This window comes from Glandiceps talaboti, chromosome 9 (assembly GCF_964340395.1).
Source record: "Glandiceps talaboti chromosome 9, keGlaTala1.1, whole genome shotgun sequence".
In the NCBI taxonomy this organism is placed as follows: Eukaryota; Metazoa; Hemichordata; class Enteropneusta; family Spengelidae; genus Glandiceps; species Glandiceps talaboti.
The window spans coordinates 2,098,687-2,121,143 of record NC_135557.1 but is presented as its reverse complement, the minus strand read 5'-3'; the positions used below and the strand labels follow the sequence as shown (position 1 = coordinate 2,121,143).

The window sequence follows — 22,457 nt, the reverse complement described above, 5'->3', positions numbered from 1 at the left end:
AATTACAGGTCCTATGCTAGTATATTACCATTTAATATATATATATATATATATATATATATATATATATATATATATATATATATATATATATATGTGTGTGTGTGTGTGTGTGTGTGTGTGTATGTATGTATCCTTGATGGTAATTACACACTGAACCTGTTTCCACAATGCTAAAATGTATGTATGTATGTATGTATGTATACATATGTGTGTGTGTAAGTGTGTGTGTGTGTGTGTGTGTGTGTGTGTGTGTGTGTGTGTGTGAACAACTTGGAGTATATAAGAGTAATTCAGGGTGTATCAAATTAATCTTGAGTAGTGTTTTTATGCTTCACTAAATAGGTACATACAAACGTACACACTTCAATTTTAATACATAAATGAAAGTGTAGACATTCAATATTAAAGGCGATATCAAGTGCTATCTCATGCAATGCTAAATTTTCTAACATATTAATTTTTCTCAATGACAAAATATTTCGCGGCCCCCCCTTTCTAACCATGAGAATTTTCATGCCCCCCCCCCTTCAAGCCTCCCATTTTTTTCATAGCCCCCCCCCCCCTGCCGTAAATTCTGTCCGGCCCCTTATATGTACAAATACTGCTTTCTAATACAGAGCCAAAATCACTTAATTTGTATGTATACATATAATGGGAATATTGATTTACGTTCAGTATATGCAATTGTCATGGGGAGGGTCATGTTTTACAAAATGGGACAAAGGGATGGGTCACTTTTTACAAATGGAGAATGGGGGGAGGGTCATGTTCTTCATAACAGACCATGTGTGATTTCCTCCGCCCCCCCCCCCCTTGTAAATACTGAAGGCCCCTAAGCATATCGACAACTTTCGGTCAATAATGTTGATTTGTCAGGAAAAGATCGATCACATCTTCATTCTGTATTTTACGTCGTTACATATTTTAACATTTTAATGGCCTCGATAACAGTGTCTGCTTACCACTTTCCAAGTGATAACAAATGTATTGGGTACTGTGACACGGTTGCAACAGAGCAAAAATACATGCTCGTCTTACAGTAATAAAACAATGATTTTGACTCACTCAGATACATTTTATAACATTTATTGTTGATGTTAAGACGATACAATACAGTAAACACACTCATTTCTTAAGATAGCAGACAATGTAACGTGGTTTAATTACACAAAATACAACACAATGTGCCTGTCTCAGAGAAACTGTCTCAATGCGAATAGCAATCTAAGAACTAAAGCCGCCATGTTTGTGTATCCTACACAATGCTCAAAGTACCTAACCCTACCATCACCAGCTGTACGTACGCCAAACATCTAGCATTGACTAACCTACCATTCTGTGTATTAGATCAGAGAATAAAGATTCCCGATAAAGTCAAACATTTCTCGAAAAGGATATTTTATATACTACCATGTGATACTTCGCTCCCCTGAAGTAACCAAGCATTGAGAAAGTTTTCCACCTAACATGTTCATAATTTGCATATGCAAATGATGAATATCTCAAACTACAGAAATGTGCTGACAACAAAGAACACACGTTAACAATAGGAAGTAGACGAAGACGAACAAAATGTATTTTCAATATAATATTCGCTATAATTCCCACTAGGTGTTTTCAAGTTTGGCAAACTAGTACTATGGCGTCATCATAAACCACCTGTCAAATTGCACTCTAAATCAAACCTGGGACGTTTTCTTCGAATTGTCCTTCGTAGTTGCCTGGTTCCTTGTAGTTACATACTACCCAGTATGACGTAAACGATCCCTGAGGACTGGTTGCCATGCCACATCCAATCTTGGTTGATCCCTTCCACACTACTTGAGTGAAGTGACCTGAAAACAAAGAAATAAACCAAATCATGATCACTCTTTGAATACTTCAGATTTGCTGTTATGAATAATACTCTGTGCAATATCTTACTTTCATACTCGTACAAGCTTTTCGATCTCCTAGTTTGAAACATTTACACTCAGGGCAATAAACTCTGTTATAAACACTTAACACAATCTTATTCAGAGAAAACATTCACAGTTGATGTAATCTTATTCAGAGCAAACATTCACACTTGATGTAATCTTATTCAGAGAAAACATTCACAGTTGATGTAATCTTATTCAGAGCAAACATTCACACTTGACTTAAAAACGCTAACATTCTTACTCAAACGGAGTGACAGTGGCAGCCTATTCCACAAATGTGGAGCACATGTCGAAAACGCCCTATCCCCATAAAAAGTTGTCTTAACTACAGGTTGGTGAAGTGTGCATGCACCTTCAGTGGAGGATCGAAGTGTGCGGCCAACAGAGCGTATATTCAAGAGTTCCCTAAGGTACACTGGGGCCTTATTATCTAACACCTTGTATGTTAAGCACAGAATCTTAAACTCAATCCTTTTCTGCACAGGGAGCCAATGCAACCTGTTCAGTACTGGGGTGGTATGTTCAGTTTTCCTTGTTTTGGTAACCAAACGTGCTGCGACATTCTGAATAGATTGTAGTTTAGTAATCTGTTAATTTGGTATTAGACTATTACAGTAGTCAAGCCGAGCAGTGACAAAGGCGTGTACTATTTTTGTGTTGAACCCTAGTCTAAACTGTTGCGGATTTTGCCAATTCTCCATAGAGCAAGAGACGCTGACCTGCATAGATTAGAAATATGTGATGTCATGGTCATTGATTCATCAAGTGTGACACCAAGGTCACGAACTACTGAAGAAGACTGAACACTGACGCCCCCAACTTGTATGTCGCATCCCCGTGGCCGGTCCACGATCTTATTCAGGGCAATACATTCACACTTGATATAATCTTATTCATATTAAATCCTTGCCTTCAATTTGTGCTTTAAACTGATTTTGGAAAACACACTCATTAAAATAAACTAACTCTAAAAATCAATTTCATCTGAATACATTTTGGGAAAGATCGAATCTTTATCGATGACCTATATTGTAATATACAAACTAATGACAATCTCATTTTTTGCACGCTTACTTGTGAAGTTTTGTGGGCATGCTTGTGAAGTTTTGTACGCTTACTCGTGAAGTTTTGTGGGCATGCTTGTGAAGTTTTGTACGCTTACTTGTGAAGTTTTGTGGGCATGCTTGTGAAGTTTTGTACGCTTACTTGTGAAGTTTTGTGGGCATGCTTGTGAAGTTTTGTACGCTTACTTGTGAAGTTTTGTGGGCATGCTTGTGAAGTTTTGTACGCTTACTTGTGAAGTTTTGTGTGCATGCTTGTGAAGTTTTGTACGCTTACTTGTGAAGTTTTGTGCGCATGCTTGTGAAGTTTTGTACGCTTACTTGTGAAGTTTTGTACGCTTACTTGTGAAGTTTTGTGGGCATGCTCGTGAAGTTTTGTACGCTTACTTGTAAAGTTTTGTGCGCTTACTTGTGAAGTTCCATATGCATAATCGTGATGTTTTGTGCGTATAGTCATGATGTCATACCCATCCCAATGGTTATCATGGGTGTTACCCAATCATAGTGACGATTTCTTACCTGTAGCACCGGAAAAGCCACCATAGTTAAAGTTGTAATCTTTGATCTCATCATACCATCTTTTAACCATACCATATCCTACAATGTTGCCATAGAAACAAGAAATTTAAAGAAAAGCTTTGTCATTTTCATAATCGACTGTTATTGTTCCAAAACAATTTTATTTGTTACCTTTCCTTGTTATTAATTCTCGGATACACTGCTTAAATATCAATGTTGTAAAAACTGATCTGATTTATCATATGACAAATTGTAAATACTTGTGCACCAGTTTTACGATACCTATTATGACTACTACTTTTAACATCTAGTCCACAGTACGCAGGATCTGATAAGAAAAGTTTTACGATACATATTACGACAAGTCAGATTCATCTATTTATATTGATCTACTCACCTGTGACTTGGTTCTGGTCTTTGAGTGGCTGCATTACAATATTTTCACCATATTCACCTCCATTGCCATCAGAGTGATGGATATAACCATGTCGAGCATTGTCTCCTGCAATCCGACTATCAAATGAAACAAAACAGATAAGAATATATTGAATGGCTCACAGCTCCTTATTTAGTTTACAATGCTTAACGACTTGTTTTCCTATCATCATGGCTTTCTGACGTCATTTACCTTTATCGCTCTGTCAACAAACAACACTTGTTGAACGTACTGATTTGACTACTTTACATTGCACGTTCTAAAGCATCAATTTCACATCATGTTTTCTATCAGTAGTCCTACTGTGTGTAAAATGCCAACAGAGTGTGTTATCGTGTGAAATGGGTTTGCTAAACTTTTCCAAAAGACATTTCCAAGACTATTGCAAGTGCGCTCTTCAAAAGGCTATAAACCTAACCCTTGTATTATAGCATATCTAGATAATTCTTACTTATGTTTTAAAAAAAACATGTTGAGATAAAATGTACCCAGTGATAGCTGACGTTGAGATAAAATGTACTCAGTGATAACTGACGTTGAGATAAATTGTACTCAGTGATAGCTGACGTTGGGATAAAATGTACTCAGTGGTAGCTGACGTTGAGATAAAATGTACTCAGGTAGCTGACGTTGGGATAAAATGAACTCAGTGATAGCTGACGTTGAGATAAAATGTACTCAGTGATAGCTGACGTTGGGATAAAATGTACTCAGTGATAGCTGACGTTGAGATAAAATGTACTCAGTGATAGCTGACGTTGGGATAAAATGTACTCAGTGATAGCTGACGTTGGGATAAAATGTACTCAGTGATAGCTGACGTTGAGATAAAATGTACTCAGTGATAGCTGACGTTGAGATAAAATGTACTCAGTGATAGCTGACGTTGAGATAAAATGTACTCAGTGATAGCTGACGTTGAGATAAAATGTACTCAGTGATAGCTGACGTTGAGATAAAATGTACTCAGTGATAACTGACGTTGAGATAAAATGTACTCAGTGATAACTGACGTTGAGATAAAATGTACTCAGTGATAGCTGACGTTGAGATAAAATGTACTCAGTGATACCTGACGTTGAGATAAAATGTACTCAGTGATAGCTGACGTTGGGATAAAATGTACTCAGTGATAACTGACGTTGAGATAAAATGTACTCAGTGATAGCTGACGTTGGGATAAAATGTACTCAGTGATAGCTGACGTTGAGATAAAATGTACTCAGTGATAGCTGACGTTGGGATAAAATGTACTCAGTGATAGCTGACGTTGGGATAAAATGTACTCAGTGATAGCTGACGTTGAGATAAAATGTACTCAGTGATAGCTGACGTTGGGATAAAATGTACTCAGTGATAGCTGACGTTGGGATAAAATGTACTCAGTGATAGCTGACGTTGGGATAAAATGTACTCAGTGATAGCTGACGTTGAGATAAAATGTACTCAGTGATAGCTGACGTTGGGATAAAATGTACTCAGTGATAGCTGACGTTGGGATAAAATGTACTCAGTGATAGCTGACGTTGAGATAAAATGTACTCAGTGATAGCTGACGTTGGGATAAAATGTACTCAGTGATAGCTGACGTTGGGATAAAATGTACTCAGTGATAGCTGACGTTGAGATAAAATGTACTCAGTGATAACGGTTGAGATAAAATGTACTCAGTGATAGCTGACGTTGAGATAAAATGTACTCAGTAATAGCTGACGTTGAGATAAAATGTACTCAGTGATAGCTGACGTTGAGATAAAATGTACTCAGTGATAGCTGACGTTGAGATAAAATGTACTCAGTGATAACTGACGTTGAGATAAAATGTACTCAGTGATAGCTGACGTTGAGATAAAATGTACTCAGTGATAGCTGACGTTGAGATAAAATGTACTCAGTGATAGCTGACGTTGGGATAAAATGTACTCAGTGATAGCTGACGTTGGGATAAAATGTACTCAGTGATAGCTGACGTTGAGATAAAATGTACTCAGTGATAGCTGACGTTGGGATAAAATGTACTCAGTGATAGCTGACGTTGGGATAAAATGTACTCAGTGATAGCTGACGTTGAGATAAAATGTACTCAGTGATAGCTGACGTTGGGATAAAATGTACTCAGTGATAGCTGACGTTGGGATAAAATGTACTCAGTGATAGCTGACGTTGAGATAAAATGTACTCAGTGATAACGGTTGAGATAAAATGTACTCAGTGATAGCTGACGTTGAGATAAAATGTACTCAGTAATAGCTGACGTTGAGATAAAATGTACTCAGTGATAGCTGACGTTGAGATAAAATGTACTCAGTGATAGCTGACGTTGAGATAAAATGTACTCAGTGATAACTGACGTTGAGATAAAATGTACTCAGTGATAGCTGACGTTGAGATAAAATGTACTCAGTGATAGCTGACGTTGAGATAAAATGTACTCAGTGATAGCTGACGTTGAGATAAAGTGTACTCAGTGATAGCTGACGTTTTGGGATCAACCCTGTAAGCTATACAGTTATATTGCTATGCAGCTGCATGTTGGCATGCTTGGCAACGATAGAACATTCTTTGGTTACATACCTTGCCCAGCCTGCCAGTGCGCTATCCCAGGTCACACCACCAACACCATGTAGACAACGGAAGTAGTTGTGAGCTTCTACGATCTGATCCATTATGTTCTGTTCACTGGTACTTCCCATTTGCTTGGGTAGTGTGCAACCATTGGCATCTGACTCCCCAAAACCTAGGGATAAATGAACAAGATCAATAACAATGGTGTAATAACAATAAAACCTAGGGATAAATGAACAAGATCAATAACAATGGTGTAATAACAATAAAACTATTGTAGAAATTAATAACACTGCATAACAATTGAGGGAATGTAAGATTACAATATTGAAATAAGGATGGGAAAACATCTTGTGATTTACAAAATGTATGTTATCAGGTGTATCAGCATGACCTTTTGACCTACATATCTAGACTCAAGTACTATTTAACATTTAACATTTATTTATTTTCTATAGCGCCCTTTCTATTATAGAACAAATATTCAAAAGCACTGAACAATAACAATTAAACATTAAAAACCTTGGGAAATGAAATAAAATTAAGTACATATGATTTAAACTGGTGAGATAAACATACATAAAAGACCCGATAAAACTACTAAAATACTACAATAAAAAAAACTTAATTAAAAACATTACAGTCCATAATACTGTTTTAAAAGGTGTGTTTTCAGCTCACGTTTAAAATGTTCCATATTATCAATGCCCTTAAGTTTCTCGGTTAGAGAGTTCCAGAGTTCTATCATTTGACAGAAATCAACTTTGATTTACTAGTAAAGCTTTCCCAAGCGTGATGGTGCAAAAGTAAATAAAGGTGAATTGAGGTATATTTTTATCGGGATAAATGTCTAGTGATAACATGTCACTAAGTCATAAAATGTTTGCTAAATTATATTGAAGTTAGACATTTATAAGACATTTATAAGACTACTTACTGAGATATTCTATGGCTGCCAAAACTTACCACATCCAACTTCATCACTGCTATCGTCACATTGTTTGAAGCCATCACATAGATCGTCTTCTCGCATACAGATACCACTACCGTCAACACAGGCATAGGGAGAATCATCAAACCATGCACACATATCACTCTTTACTGCCTTCTGTCCTTAAATTAGAAAGTAACACATACATCATCATATGTATGTTTATCGAGATGTGATTACCAGTGATAGAATAGCCTGATATGTTTATCGAGATGTGATTACCAGTGATAGAATAGCCTGATATGTTTATCGAGATGTGATTACCAGTGATAGAATAGCCTGATATGTTTATCGAGATGTGATTACCAGTGTGATAGAATAGCCTGATAGTGATCAAACATTAAAAGCCTGTTAGGTGATCAAAACATTACAGGTACAAAACTCTCAACTATCACGAGATCCAGTGACACAATTTTGCATAGTAGTTGCTTCAAACCGTATCCTTCAGTATAACATGGAAAAGAACACTGCATTGACGTCTGGAAATTGTCCGTTTTTATAATAAAAAGCCAACCTCGTTATTTCCAAGCAGAATGGTTGAAGTAAGAAAAAAACATTCAGTTCGAATATGAATTAACTTACCTCCTTTTTCACAGAATATGAGAGAGAGAGAGAGAGAGAGAGAGAGAGAGAGAGAGAGAGAGAGAGAGAGAGAGAGAGAGAGAGAGAGAGAGAGAGAGAGAGAGAGAGAGAGAGAGAGAGAGAGAGAGAGAGAGAGAGAGAGAGAGAGAGAGAGACTTGTTAGAATTACTTTATTGGTAAATTGGCCGAAAGGCCGAAAATGTAGACAAATTTATTTATGTTATTAAAATCAGCAAGAACAATGTCTGATGTATGCATGTAAACATTTCATTCATGTTGGTTTCAGAGTATGAATAGGATTCATATTTCGAAACCGATTTCACCCATGCAAGAAAGTTTACAGCTGCAGCGCATGCGTTCTTCGACCTACCACCAGTACCAGCACCACCACCGCCATCACCACCACCGCAATCGACTTCGTCACTCTCGTCATCACATTGCTTCACACCATCGCACATGTGCTTTTCTGCAACACATGATTGCAGATCCGCGCATGCATACGAATATTTTCCTTTGTACGTTGAGTCGCACCATGAGTGATACTGAGCAGCTGCTCCTGTACGGAAAAGTGATGATTCATTTGCATAAAATAATTAGCATACATGACATCTCATGCGTATACTTTTTACCTTTGACACGAATGAGTTACTCCTGCATATGATATACAACAGTAGGAACGAACTACCTTCTGTTGACAATATCGAATGAGTTACACCTGCATATAATTTACAACAGTAGGAACGAACTACCTTCTGTTGACAATATCGTCATTGTCTAAGCACCAAGGATGGATGAACAATACTAGAGTTGAAAGTATGTATTTTTTTAAGGAAAGGATGCACCTTGATATATGGTAATTGTCTATCGCATATTTTGTTTTATCGTGTAAGTAATCACGCGGTGTAGACAAGTCAAACTGTACCATGATTAAACTTAGTGATCTATTTATTGTTATACCTGGTATTCACTTTATTTGTTTGTTTGTACACCAGTTAAAAGTGATTTCATTTGTTTGTACACCAGTTACAAGTTATTTCATTTGATTGCACACCAGTTACAAGTGATTTCATTTGTTTGTTTGTACACCAGTTACAAGTGATTTCATTTGTTTGTTTGTACACCAGTTACAAGTGATTTCATTTGTTTGTTTGTACACCAGTTACAAGTGATTTCATTTGTTTGTACACCAGTTACAAGTGATTTCATTTGTTTGTTTGTACACCAGTTACAAGTGATTTCATTTGTTTGTTTGTACACCAGTTACAAGTGATTTCATTTGTTTGTACACCAGTTACAAGTGATTTCATTTGTTTGTTTGTACACCAGTTACAAGTGATTTCATTTGTTTGTTTGTACACCAGTTACAAGTGATTTCATTTGTTTGTTTGTACACCAGTTACAAGTGATTTCATTTGTTTGTTTGTACACCAGTTACAAGTGATTTCATTTGTTTGTACACCAGTTACAAGTGATTTCATTCTGAGGAGTCTATATAAATGTAGACATGTTGTGAACATACAGTAAAAGAACAATTAGACAGACAGACAGACAGACAGACAGACAGACAGACAGACAGACAGACAGACAGACAGACAGACAGACAGACAGACAGACAGACAGTCAGACAGACAGACAGACAGACAGACATTCAGAGAGACAGACAGACAGACAGACAGACAGACAGACAGACAGACAGACAGACAGACAGACAGACAGACAGACAGACAGACAGACAGACAGACACAGACACAGACAAATTTGTATAAACCACTCATAAATTATCACAAATCATTGATACTTATTTTCAGAATAGCTGCGAAAAACATAAACGTTTTCAGCTACCACATTCTACAAACTGGATTAACAAATACGTTACATTGCTTACCTATTAATCCAAAACGAATGCAAAAGCGGAAAAAAAATCGAAGAGGAAGGCAAAACGTTAGAACACTTCTATTCTTGTTGTTCGTCAAATGACCGAAAAGTCGACAAGTTTTTCAAGGAAATCAGCTGTTAACATTGTCATTTCGGTGATTCATGTTACGTTTCAATATACTATTATGACATCATTCGATACAATGAATAAAAGTTTACGACTGAAATGCATGCGTATTTCGAACCTACCACATGGAGTACCACAGCTAACTTCGTCACTTCGATCCGTCACTGCAGTGCTTGACTCCATCAAACCTATGGCTAATTTTAATACAATTCTGCATATCTGCGCATGCCGGGTGTATTTCTTTTTATACATGGACGCACACCATCCATGGTACATGGCATAAGAGGCTATACGGAAAAGCAATGATGCATTGTGCAGAAATTAATGAAGCATAGATTGCATATTATAAGCTGGCGATGTAATGTAACAAAATCAAAGTAAAAGTTTATGTGTTGATATTGCTGGTAAAAGCAGTTAAGGCAAAGATGACTAAGTTTACGAAATAATTTGTCAACTATTTTAAAACATACATAAAGCATTTTCATGCTGCTTGTCCGAAAGTTTGCATTAAGCCTAAAAATGTTGCTAGGCGACAGAAAGTAAGTCATGCACTGCATACAGCCACATAGAGAAAGGTGAAGATAGCATTGACATGAGTAAACCTACCCTGGTTTCTACTTACCTCGTTTTACTGGACCACCACGTGGAAACTAGAAATAAAATATAGAATGCATTGATTTCGACAACTTTCATATGAATTGACAATATCGTCTACTGGGATTGTTTGATGTGACGTCACGGTTAGTCTATACTCAGACCACTATGGAAATGTTGCAGTGTTGATTCATTGATGATGATGATGATGATGATGATGATGATGATGATGATGATGATCATCATCATCATCATCATCATCATCATCATAAGTTTCTACTGCGTACGTCATAAGTTCCGTTAGTTGTACATCAAAGATATATTATTATTATCTATCTAGAATGATATACGTTAACTTTATCATTTATTTCAACGGAAACTTCAAAATTAATATAAGTACGTAGTCATCCGTAGGTCTTGGTATATCAATTATTTCTGTAACACTAGTTTTAAAACTTACAACGACTTTAGTTTAACCGTACCATATACTTTATCCAATTAATTGAAATGTGTACGTCAATTTTCTACAACTACTCATCAAATATACGTGCTAGGCAGTGACTTCTACATTGTGATTTAAAGTAATCTTGTTATGTAGTGACTTCTACAGTGTGATTTAAAGTAAACTTGTTATGTAGTGACTTCTACAGTGTGATTTAAAGTAATCTTGTTATGCAGTGACTTCTACATTGTGATTTAAAGTAATCTTATTTTAGTGAACCCGATGCTTGGAATCTGATGGAGTGTTGAAGAATGTTTCCTAGCAAAATGTACAGTAATTGTTTTAATTTCTTTTTAAGATTACTAACAATATTTTGTTTAAATCTCATTACATAGCTTCTTGAGTTTATTGAATATACATAAAACATTGACCACGTACTAGATTGGTACCATGGTAATGTTAATTAGTATCATCGAATTGACTTCGAAATTCTCAATACATGTACATACTTAACCCACAACCTGGGTTGTTAAGTAAATTTTAACAATTTCATATTATGATATTTTTTATGAAAATGTTCAGAGAAAATCTAGTTGGAATCATAAGTCAAATGAAGGTACATCTGATGCAGTTTTACACAAAAAGGTTTGTGAAAACAAATCAACTAAATGCAGAACTTGACTAAAAACTTGACACTAAATATCTATCTTTTAGATCGTAATTTTGTAGTAACTAAAAATTATCATAGTGAAACTCCGTGAACGAAATACATTGTGTATGTGGATGTTTACAATGTTTGGAGGTTAAAATATCAAGTTCTGTTAACTTACCGGGCCTCCTTTGGAAAGAGAGATTGTGACAGCTAGGAAGAGAAAGACACAGGATACGATTTGGCTTGACATGATTAGCAGCTACGTTTACAGACTCGTGGCTTTGAAACACTGTACGGTTTCAGCCTTAGCAATAACTTTCTTATATGGAGAAAAAGTAAAATGCATTTGAATATTGATGGACGTTATCAATCATACATGCCATATATGAACAAATGATCAGGTACATTTGCATATTGATTGACATAAATAATGACATACACGTACCCGTATCCTCATCGGGGGATTTGTAGTCAGACAGGGACAGTATTTCGTCATCATTAAGGAATGCAATTTTTATCAGGATAAAATGATCAATTATAAAATTATCATCTATATGTCAATCACTTGCATGTCAATCTCATTGAGTTGACATAGTAACAATGGACAAATTAGTTATTGTATTAGTATTTACAAAGGAGTAGTCTAATAAACCTAAAATATATTCAAATTATTATTATTGATATTGTTTTCTACGATTTTTGACAGGTTAATAGTAAACCAATCAAGTTTATAACTATTGTATTCCTAATACAACCCATATATCATTCATTACATGTTATCAGACGAGGTACCTGTAACCAAGCTTTCATCTCTCTCTCTCTCTCTCTCTCTCTCTCTCTCTCTCTCTCTCTCTCTCTCTCTCTCTCTCTCTCTCTCTCTCTCTCTCTCTCTCTCTCTCTCTCTCGTATACTATTGAGCCTATTATCACGCATCTCATATTGTACAGATAAATTTCCTCACCATCTCAAATCAGTTCTTATCAAACAATATGCATGTTATTTGCCTCATTTTACATAGAGGACCATGTCATCGTCAGGACAATAGCTGCCTCTCATAGCTATAGGGGGAATGGTGGGGAATAATGAACACATCTAGTTCCTATTGCTTCACATATAAGGTAGAACAAATGCGATAACATGGAACTGGATATATGAATGTGGATGCACTACATTGTCATATTTATAATATGACACTGCACGGCAGATATGACAATTTATGTAGCTCTTGTTCTCTGCATAAATATTGTAAAGTATATCTCCCTTTCGACACAATAATAGTGTTATCAGAACTTTCTTATCAAAATGTTCCTTCAAAAAAAATTGGTACATTATATATCTATATAATTGTGTGATCCTGACGAGCTACTCCTCGTTCAATCCCATTCTATTCATATCATGTAACTAATTATTTGTACTTGGTCCTTCTCTGAATTGTGTTTACTGATTACAAACATGAAAATAAACTATGGTTTTTATATTGCAGTTGTACAAGTACGTGCCTATACGTTGTAATAGATTGTAGAATGTGATATCTATAAATGTCATGAATTTAAACTTTACAATGACGTCATTGTTCATTAAGTTTGGAATTTTGATGCCTTTTATTTATTTTATTCTAACATTCGTGATTTTCTATTTACAGAGTAATTATCTGATATGTCGTACATTCTGTATTTACAGAGTAATTATCTGATATGTCGTACATTCTGTATTTACAGAGTAATTATCTGATATGTTGTACATTCTGTATTTACAGAGTAATTATCTGATATGTCGTACATTCTCTATTTACAGAGTAATTATCTGATATGTCGTACATTCTGTATTTACAGAGTAATTATCTGATATGTCGTACATTCTGTATTTACAGAGTAATTATCTGATATGTCGTACATTCTCTATTTACAGAGTAATTATCTGATATGTCGTACATTCTGTATTTACAGAGTAATTATCTGATATGTCGTACATTCTGTATTTACAGAGTAATTATATGATATGTCGTACATTTTCTATTTACAGAGTAATTATCTGATATGTCGTACATTCTGTATTTACAGAGTAATTATCTGATATGTCGTACATTCTGTATTTACAGAGTAATTATCTGATATGTCGTACATTCTGTATTTACAGAGTAATTATCTGATATGTCGTACATTCTGTATTTACAGAGTAATTATCTGATATGTCGTACATTCTGTATTTACAGAGTAATTATCTGATATGTCGTACATTCTGCTGATATTGAATTTAATTGGTGTAGCCTCCTAATAACCAACAATGTATCATATCATTTTTATGACAATAAATACTGCAAATTAAGTTTTAAAATATAAGACTATCCTTGGTATATTCAAGGATGTTGTCTAAACCGTTATACTAAAGTTATATCTAGCTTCTCTTAGTAATGTTCTTAAGTTGACATTCTAATTATGTACTCGAGTTTATATAAGTCAATCCCTCTTCGAGTCCCATTCTAAGATGCCCGGGATCTGCATTTTGGATACCTTCATGTTTTTCTCCTGCCAAATTATTTATTTGAGGATTTTTAACTTGGCAAACTTGTGTCTGGTGCGTGATTGTTTTGAAAACTCTGGCGATACAAACTGTTGGGTCAAGCCTGATATTTGTCAAGTGGCATACCGATAATGACGTCATCGGAGAAAATAAACGAACAAACAAACAAACATGGTTGACTTTTTAACCATATATTGATGATAAACAAGTGATTTAGTTTGGAGTTTATTTTCTTACACTTTTTTGATATTTTGCTGTTAAAAATGCAACATTTCAAAAACATTGGATAACAGTTATTGTTTTGCATTTTCACTTTAAAGTGTAAGTTGTGAATTGGGAAAGAGACAACCATAACTTAAAGATTAAGATGTAAAATCTATCACATTTGCTAAGAAACAAAAAACAAACAAAATAGATCCGAATGAGTTGATAATGAACATTAAAGTGTAGAACTGAGAAAAGTAAATGTTGAGAACTGAAATTCATAGGTTAATTGTCTGAAATGACAAATATATGTTTCCAATTCACCACATCATAAAGGAATAAATACGATCGACAATTCGTGAAATGCATGCATATCAGCGTGTATTGTACACAAACAGCTCAGATTAACATCGAAAGTAATCTATAACATAAAACATAGCACTGACATCTGAGTTGTCTATAACATAAAACATAGCACTGATATCTGAGTTGTCTATAACATAAAACATAGCACTGACATCTGAGTTGTCTATAACATGAAATATAGCACTGACATCTGAGTTGTCTATAACATAAAACATAGCACTGACATCTGAGTTGTCTATAACATAAAACATAGCACTGACATCTGAGTTGTCTATAACATAAAACATAGCACTGACATCTGAGTTGTCTATAACATGAAATATAGCACTGACATCTGAGTTGTCTATAACATAAAACATAGCACTGACATCTGAGTTGTCTATAACATAAAACATAGCACTGACATCTGAGTTGTCTATAACATAAAACATAGCACTGACATCTGAGTTGTCTATAACATAAAACATAGCACTGACATCTGAGTTGTCTATAACATGAAATATAGCACTGACATCTGAGTTGTCTATAACATAAAACATAGCACTGACATCTGAGTTGTCTATAACATAAAACATAGCACTGACATCTGAGTTGTCTATAACATAAAACATAGCACTGACATCTGAGTTGTCTATAACATAAAACATAGCACTGACATCTGAGTTGTCTATAACATAAAACATAGCACTGACATCTGAGTTGTCTATAACATAAAATAAAGCACTGACATCTGAGTTGTCTATAACATAAAACATAGCACTGACATCTGAGTTGTCTATAACATAAAACATAGCACTGACATCTGAGTTGTCTATAACATAAAACATAGCACTGACATCTGAGTTGTCTATAACATAAAACATAGCACTGACATCTGAGTTGTCTATAACATAAAACATAGCACTGACATCTGAGTTGTCTATAACATAAAACATAGCACTGACATCTGAGTTGTCTATAACATAAAACATAGCACTGACATCTGAGTTGTCTATAACATGAAATATAGCACTGACATCTGAGTTGTCTATAACATAAAACATAGCACTGACATCTGAGTTGTCTATAACATAAAACATAGCACTGACATCTGAGTTGTCTATAACATAAAACATAGCACTGACATCTGAGTTGTCTATAACATAAAACATAGCACTAACATCTGAGTTGTCTATAACATAAAACATAGCACTGACATCTGAGTTGTCTATAACATAAAATATAGCACTGACATCTGAGTTGTCTATAACATAAAACATAGCACTGACATCTGAGTTATCTATAACATAAAACATAGCACTGACATCTGAGTACTCTATAACATAAAATAAAGCACTGACATCTGACAAGACGGTTTCATAAATCTTTAGATAAAAAATATTGTAGAATGGATTCAAGGATTTCGTCATAATTGAAATATATAGTGAACATTGAAAAGTTGACTGAAATGTTAGAAAGTGGCCAAATAAACGTAAAATCGATGATAATACATGTTATGGAAATAACTATAGCGCCAGTCCATCCGTAATACATAGATAGCTGTATTTACGATTAGTTTTATGAATAATGTCGGTCCATCTCTGATATATATCTAGTTCTGTTTATGATTGGTTTAGTTTGTCGACAGATGTCTACATTGAAGACATGATGACACAATCATGACATTTAATCTCCATAGTGTAATCATTTATTGTACGGCTGTTAATATAATAATACAGTGCAGGTGTTTTGTATGATACATGAACTGTTGATAACTTGGGATTTAAAACATTTCAACCGTGTAGTCTAGAATGATGACAATTAGAAATATAACTGATTGGACAGGCTACAAAGTTAATAATTTTCTTTCGGCAACACACTCTGTAGCGTCGTGAAAGTTGTCATTATCGATGTCGTCTTTGTCCCCTGTATCTTCATGTGTGTCATTGTCGTTGTTGTTTGTTTCACTACCATTGTTAGTTGAGGCGTCTCCTGTATTTCCGTGTGTATCTTTATCTGTTTGGAAATCATTGTTAGTATCATGTGTGTTACTTCTGTCGTGTGTTGATTCGTTTATGTCCCTCGGGGAATTATTAGTACGTGGGTTTTGAGTGCTAGTATTACTGTCTTGGGCTTTAACTTCGTCGGCAGGTGTTTCTACATTCCTATAACAATTGCGTTGTATATGGCCTGGCATGCCACATTTATAACATTTAAACTCATCTGTTGATATGTAGATACGGTATGCTCTGTTCTCGTGTTTTACATGGAAATGGCCTTCAACGTCATCTTTGTTATGAAGGAGTATGTTAATTTGTCTACGAAAGGACTGAACATGTTTCAAGTTTTGTTTCTTACAGCCTAGTGGAATTGGCTTCATGTCACTAACAAACTTCCCGTAAATGGAAAGTTCAACCTTAAGTACATTATTTGGTATAAAAGGTGGGACACCATGGCCAGATAGAATAACTTTGGTCGCAGGTTACACTACGGGTTCGAAATTTATCCAGGTGCCATCGATAGTTAGTCCACGCATACAAATCGTATCAACCCAAGTGACTGACCCGAAGTAAATTATGACACTCCCATTTGCCCGAGAAGCAGCTATGATATTTTCTGGACCTACAATCTCAGACATTTTCTCTACATATGACTCCACTTTTAAACCGTCAATTGCCGAACATCTTATTCCATGTTTGCTAGTCAAACCAGCAAAAACACTACGTGTCTGGCTAGAAGGCAAGGTACGCTACGCAGGCCGAAGCCAAAATGAAAAACAAGAAAACGACAAACTGTAACTATACACTACAGATGATGATATAAGGACACAACTGTATCTATACACTACAGATGATGATATCAAGACACAACTGTATCTATACACTATATATGATGATATCAGGACACAACTGTATCTATACACTACATATGATGATATCAGGACACAACTGTATCTATACACTACATATGATGATATCAGGACACAACTGTATCTATACACTTCATATGATGATATCAGGACACAACTGTATCTATACACTACAGATGATGATATCAGGACACAACTGTATCTATACACTACATATGATGATATCAGGACACAACTGTATCTATACACTACATATTATGATATCAGGACACAACTGTATCTATACACTACATATGATGATATCAGGACACAACTGTATCTATACACTACATATTATGATATCAGGACACAACTGTATCTATACACTACATATTATGATATCAGGACACAACTGTATCTATACACTACAGATGATGATATCAGGACACAACTGTATCTATACACTACATATGATGATATCAGGACACAACTGTATCTATACACTACAGATGATGATATCAGGACACAACTGTATCTATACACTACATATGATGATATCAGGACACAACTGTATCTATACACTACATATTATGATATCAGGACACAACTGTATCTATACACTACATATGATGATATCAGGACACAACTGTATCTATACACTTCATATGATGATATCAGGACACAACTGTATCTATACACTACAGATGATGATATCAGGACACAACTGTATCTATACACTACATATGATGATATCAGGACACAACTGTATCTATACACTTCATATGATGATATCAGGACACAACTGTATCTATACACTTCATATGATGATATCAGGACACAACTGTATCTATACACTTCATATGATGATATCAGGACACAACTGTATCTATACACTTCATATGATGATATCAGGACACAACTGTATCTATATACTACATATGATGATATCAGGACACAACTATCTATATACTACATATGATGATATCAGGACACAACTGTATCTATACACTTCATATGATGATATCAGGACACAACTGTATCTATATACTACATATGATGATATCAGGACACAACTGTATCTATATACTACATATGATGATATCAGGACACAACTGTATCTATATACTACATATGATGATATCAGGACACAACTGTATCTATACACTACATATGATGATATCAGGACACAATTGTATCTATACACTACATATGATGATATCAGGACACAATTGTATCTATACACTACATATGATGATATCAGGACACAACTGTATCTATACACTACATATGATGATATCAGGACACAACTGTATCTATACACTACATATGATGATATCAGGACACAACTGTATCTATACACTATATATGATGATATCAGGACACAACTGTATCTATACACTACATATGATGATATCAGGACACAACTGTATCTATACACTACATATGATGATATCAGGACACAATTGTATCTATACAATACATATGATGATATCAGGACACAACTGTATCTATACACTACATATGATGATATCAGGACACAACTGTATCTATATACTACATATGATGATATCAGGACACAACTGTATCTATATACTACATATGATGATATCAGGACACAACTGTATCTATATACTACATATGATGATATCAGGACACAACTGTATCTATACACTACATATGATGATATCAGGACACAATTGTATCTATACACTACATATGATGATATCAGGACACAATTGTATCTATACACTACATATGATGATATCAGGACACAACTGTATCTATACACTACATATGATGATATCAGGACACAACTGTATCTATACACTACATATGATGATATCAGGACACAACTGTATCTATACACTATATATGATGATATCAGGACACAACTGTATCTATACACTACATATGATGATATCAGGACACAACTGTATCTATACACTACATATGATGATATCAGGACACAATTGTATCTATACAATACATATGATGATATCAGGACACAACTGTATCTATACACTACATATGATGATATCAGGACACAACTGTATCTATACACTATATATGATGATATCAGGACACAACTGTATCTATACACTACATATGATGATATCAGGACACAACTGTATCTATACACTACAGATGATGATATCAGGACACAACTGTATCTATACACTACATATGATGATATCAGGACACAACTGTATCTATACACTACATATGATTATATCAGGACACAATTGTATCTATACACTATATATGATGATATCAGGACACAACTGTATCTATACACTACATATGATGATATCAGGACACAACTGTATCTATACACTACAGATGATGATATCAGGACACAACTGTATCTATACACTACATATGATGATATCAGGACACAACTGTATCTATACACTACATATGATGATATCAGGACACAACTGTATCTATACACTATACAGATGATGATATCAGGACACAACTGTATCTATACACTACAGATGATGATATCAGGACACAACTGTATCTATACACTACATATGATGATATCAGGACACAACTGTATCTATACACTATACAGATGATGATATCAGGACACAACTGTATCTATACACTACATATGATGATATCAGGACACAACTGTATCTATACACTTCATATGATGATATCAGGACACAACTGTATCTATACACTACATATGATGATATCAGGACACAACTGTATCTATACACTATATATGATGATATCAGGACACAACTGTATCTATACACTACATATCATGATATCAGGACACAACTGTATCTATACACTACATATGATGATATCAGGACACAACTGTATCTATACACTATATATGATGATATCAGGACACAACTGTATCTATACACTATATATGATGATATCAGGACACAACTGTATCTATACACTACAGATGATGATATCAGGACACAACTGTATCTATATACTACATATGATGATATCAGGACACAACAGTATCTATATACTACATATGATGATATCAGGACACAACTGTAACTATACACTACAGATGATGATATCAGGACACAACTGTATCTATACACTACATATGATGATATCAGGACACAACTGTAACTGTACACTTCATATGATGATATCAGGACACAACTGTATCTATACACTACATATGATGATATCAGGACACAACTGTATCTATACACTACAGATGATGATATCAGGACACAACTGTATCTATACACTACAGATGATGATATCAGGACACAACTGTATCTATACACTATATATGATGATATCAGGACACAACTGTATCTATACAATACATATGATGATATCAGGACACAACTGTATCTATACACTACATATGATGATATCAGTACACAACTGTATCTATACACTACATATTATGATATCAGTACACAACTGTATCTATACACTACATATGATGATATCAGGACACAATTAACTGTATCTATACACTACATATGATATCAGGACACAACTGTATCTATACACTATATATGATGATATCAGGACACAACTGTATCTATACACTACATATGATGATATCAGGACACAACTGTATCTATATACTATATATGATGATATCAGGACACAACTGTATCTATACACTACATATTATGATATCAGGACACAACTGTATCTATACACTATATATGATGATATCAGGACACAACTGTATCTATACACTACAGATGATGATATCAGGACACAACTGTATCTATACACTACATATGATGATATCAAGACACAACTGTATCTATACACTATATATGATGATATCAGGACACAACTGTATCTATATACTACAGATGATGATATCAGGACACAACTGTATCTATATACTATATATGATGATATCAGGACACAACTGTATCTATATACTATATATGATGATATCAGGACACAACTGTATCTATATACTATATATGATGATATCAGGACACAACTGTATCTATATACTATATACTATATATGATGATATCCAAATAGTGTATCGTGTGACACGCATTTCAGTTGATCATGTCCACACATAATTTTAATACCTTTACCTTGTCTTGACTTTCTTTGTGAAGATCCAATGAACATAACTTTGGTCTTTTGGGAATGTATACACATTTTGTTGACATCACACCAATTCATAATAGAATTCATGACATTATTTAAATTGGTCTCAATAAGTTGTGTGTCAGGACTTATTGTGCTGCTGTATCATCAGCATACATATACATATCAGTTTTCTCAGAGACAAGAGAGGAAGGTCATGCATTAATAAACAGTAAAAACAACAGTCCTAAAATAGATCCCTGAGGCACACCTACATTAACTAGGTAAGACTCACAGGGTATACCATTGAACAAGACTAACTGAGATCTAATACTGAGATAAGATTCAAAGAATCCCATCATTGTCTCAGTACAGCCATAAACTTTCAATTTCTGAAGCATAATGTTGTGATTTAGGAGATCAAATGCTTTCCTGAAATCAACCAGTAAAACATCAATTACGTTACCCCCATCAATTGCATGGTACCAAGAGTTAGTGATATTTATTAAGGCTGTTTGACAAGACTGAAACTTTCTGAAGCCAGATTGGTTGTGTGATAAAAGATTATTCGAACATACGAAATTATAAAAGTGAGTATGCACATGTCTTTCAAGTAGTTTAGACAACACTGGTAAAACCAGTGTTGTATGAGGGTTGTATTTGCAGTGTATATACATTTGGTACGTGATAAAAAGGATACCGGTACGTG

At 34.7% G+C, this 22,457-nt stretch overlaps 2 protein-coding genes across 3 annotated transcripts in view; both read right to left on the bottom strand.

Annotated features, from left to right (window-relative positions):
• Positions 1-1,073: 1,073 nt before the first annotated feature.
• LOC144440205 (Golgi-associated plant pathogenesis-related protein 1-like) lies at positions 1,074-12,176 on the bottom strand. Of its 2 annotated transcripts, XM_078129508.1 has the most exons (8): positions 11,948-12,176; positions 10,704-10,731; positions 8,450-8,635; positions 7,473-7,619; positions 6,516-6,678; positions 3,903-4,018; positions 3,506-3,583; positions 1,074-1,838 (listed from the first exon to the last, which is right to left on the bottom strand). In XM_078129508.1, the coding sequence occupies exons 1-8, from the start codon at positions 12,017-12,019 to the stop codon at positions 1,678-1,680; spliced, it is 951 nt and encodes a 316-aa protein (XP_077985634.1). In that variant the 5' UTR covers positions 12,020-12,176; the 3' UTR covers positions 1,074-1,677. The 2 variants fall into 2 exon arrangements, with proteins under 2 accessions (XP_077985634.1, XP_077985635.1); XM_078129509.1 differs by lacking the exon at positions 8,450-8,635 and having other exon boundaries at positions 7,473-7,621; positions 10,703-10,731; positions 11,948-12,074.
• Positions 12,177-14,799: 2,623 nt separating this feature from the next.
• The window catches only part of LOC144440294 (double-strand break repair protein MRE11-like), a 145,095-nt gene continuing 137,437 nt past the window's right edge, over positions 14,800-22,457 (bottom strand). The window contains exon 17 of the mRNA XM_078129653.1: positions 14,800-14,914. Coding sequence (XP_077985779.1) covers positions 14,822-14,914 — 93 coding nt within the window. The 3' untranslated portion in view covers positions 14,800-14,821. The remainder of the gene's footprint in view (positions 14,915-22,457) is intronic.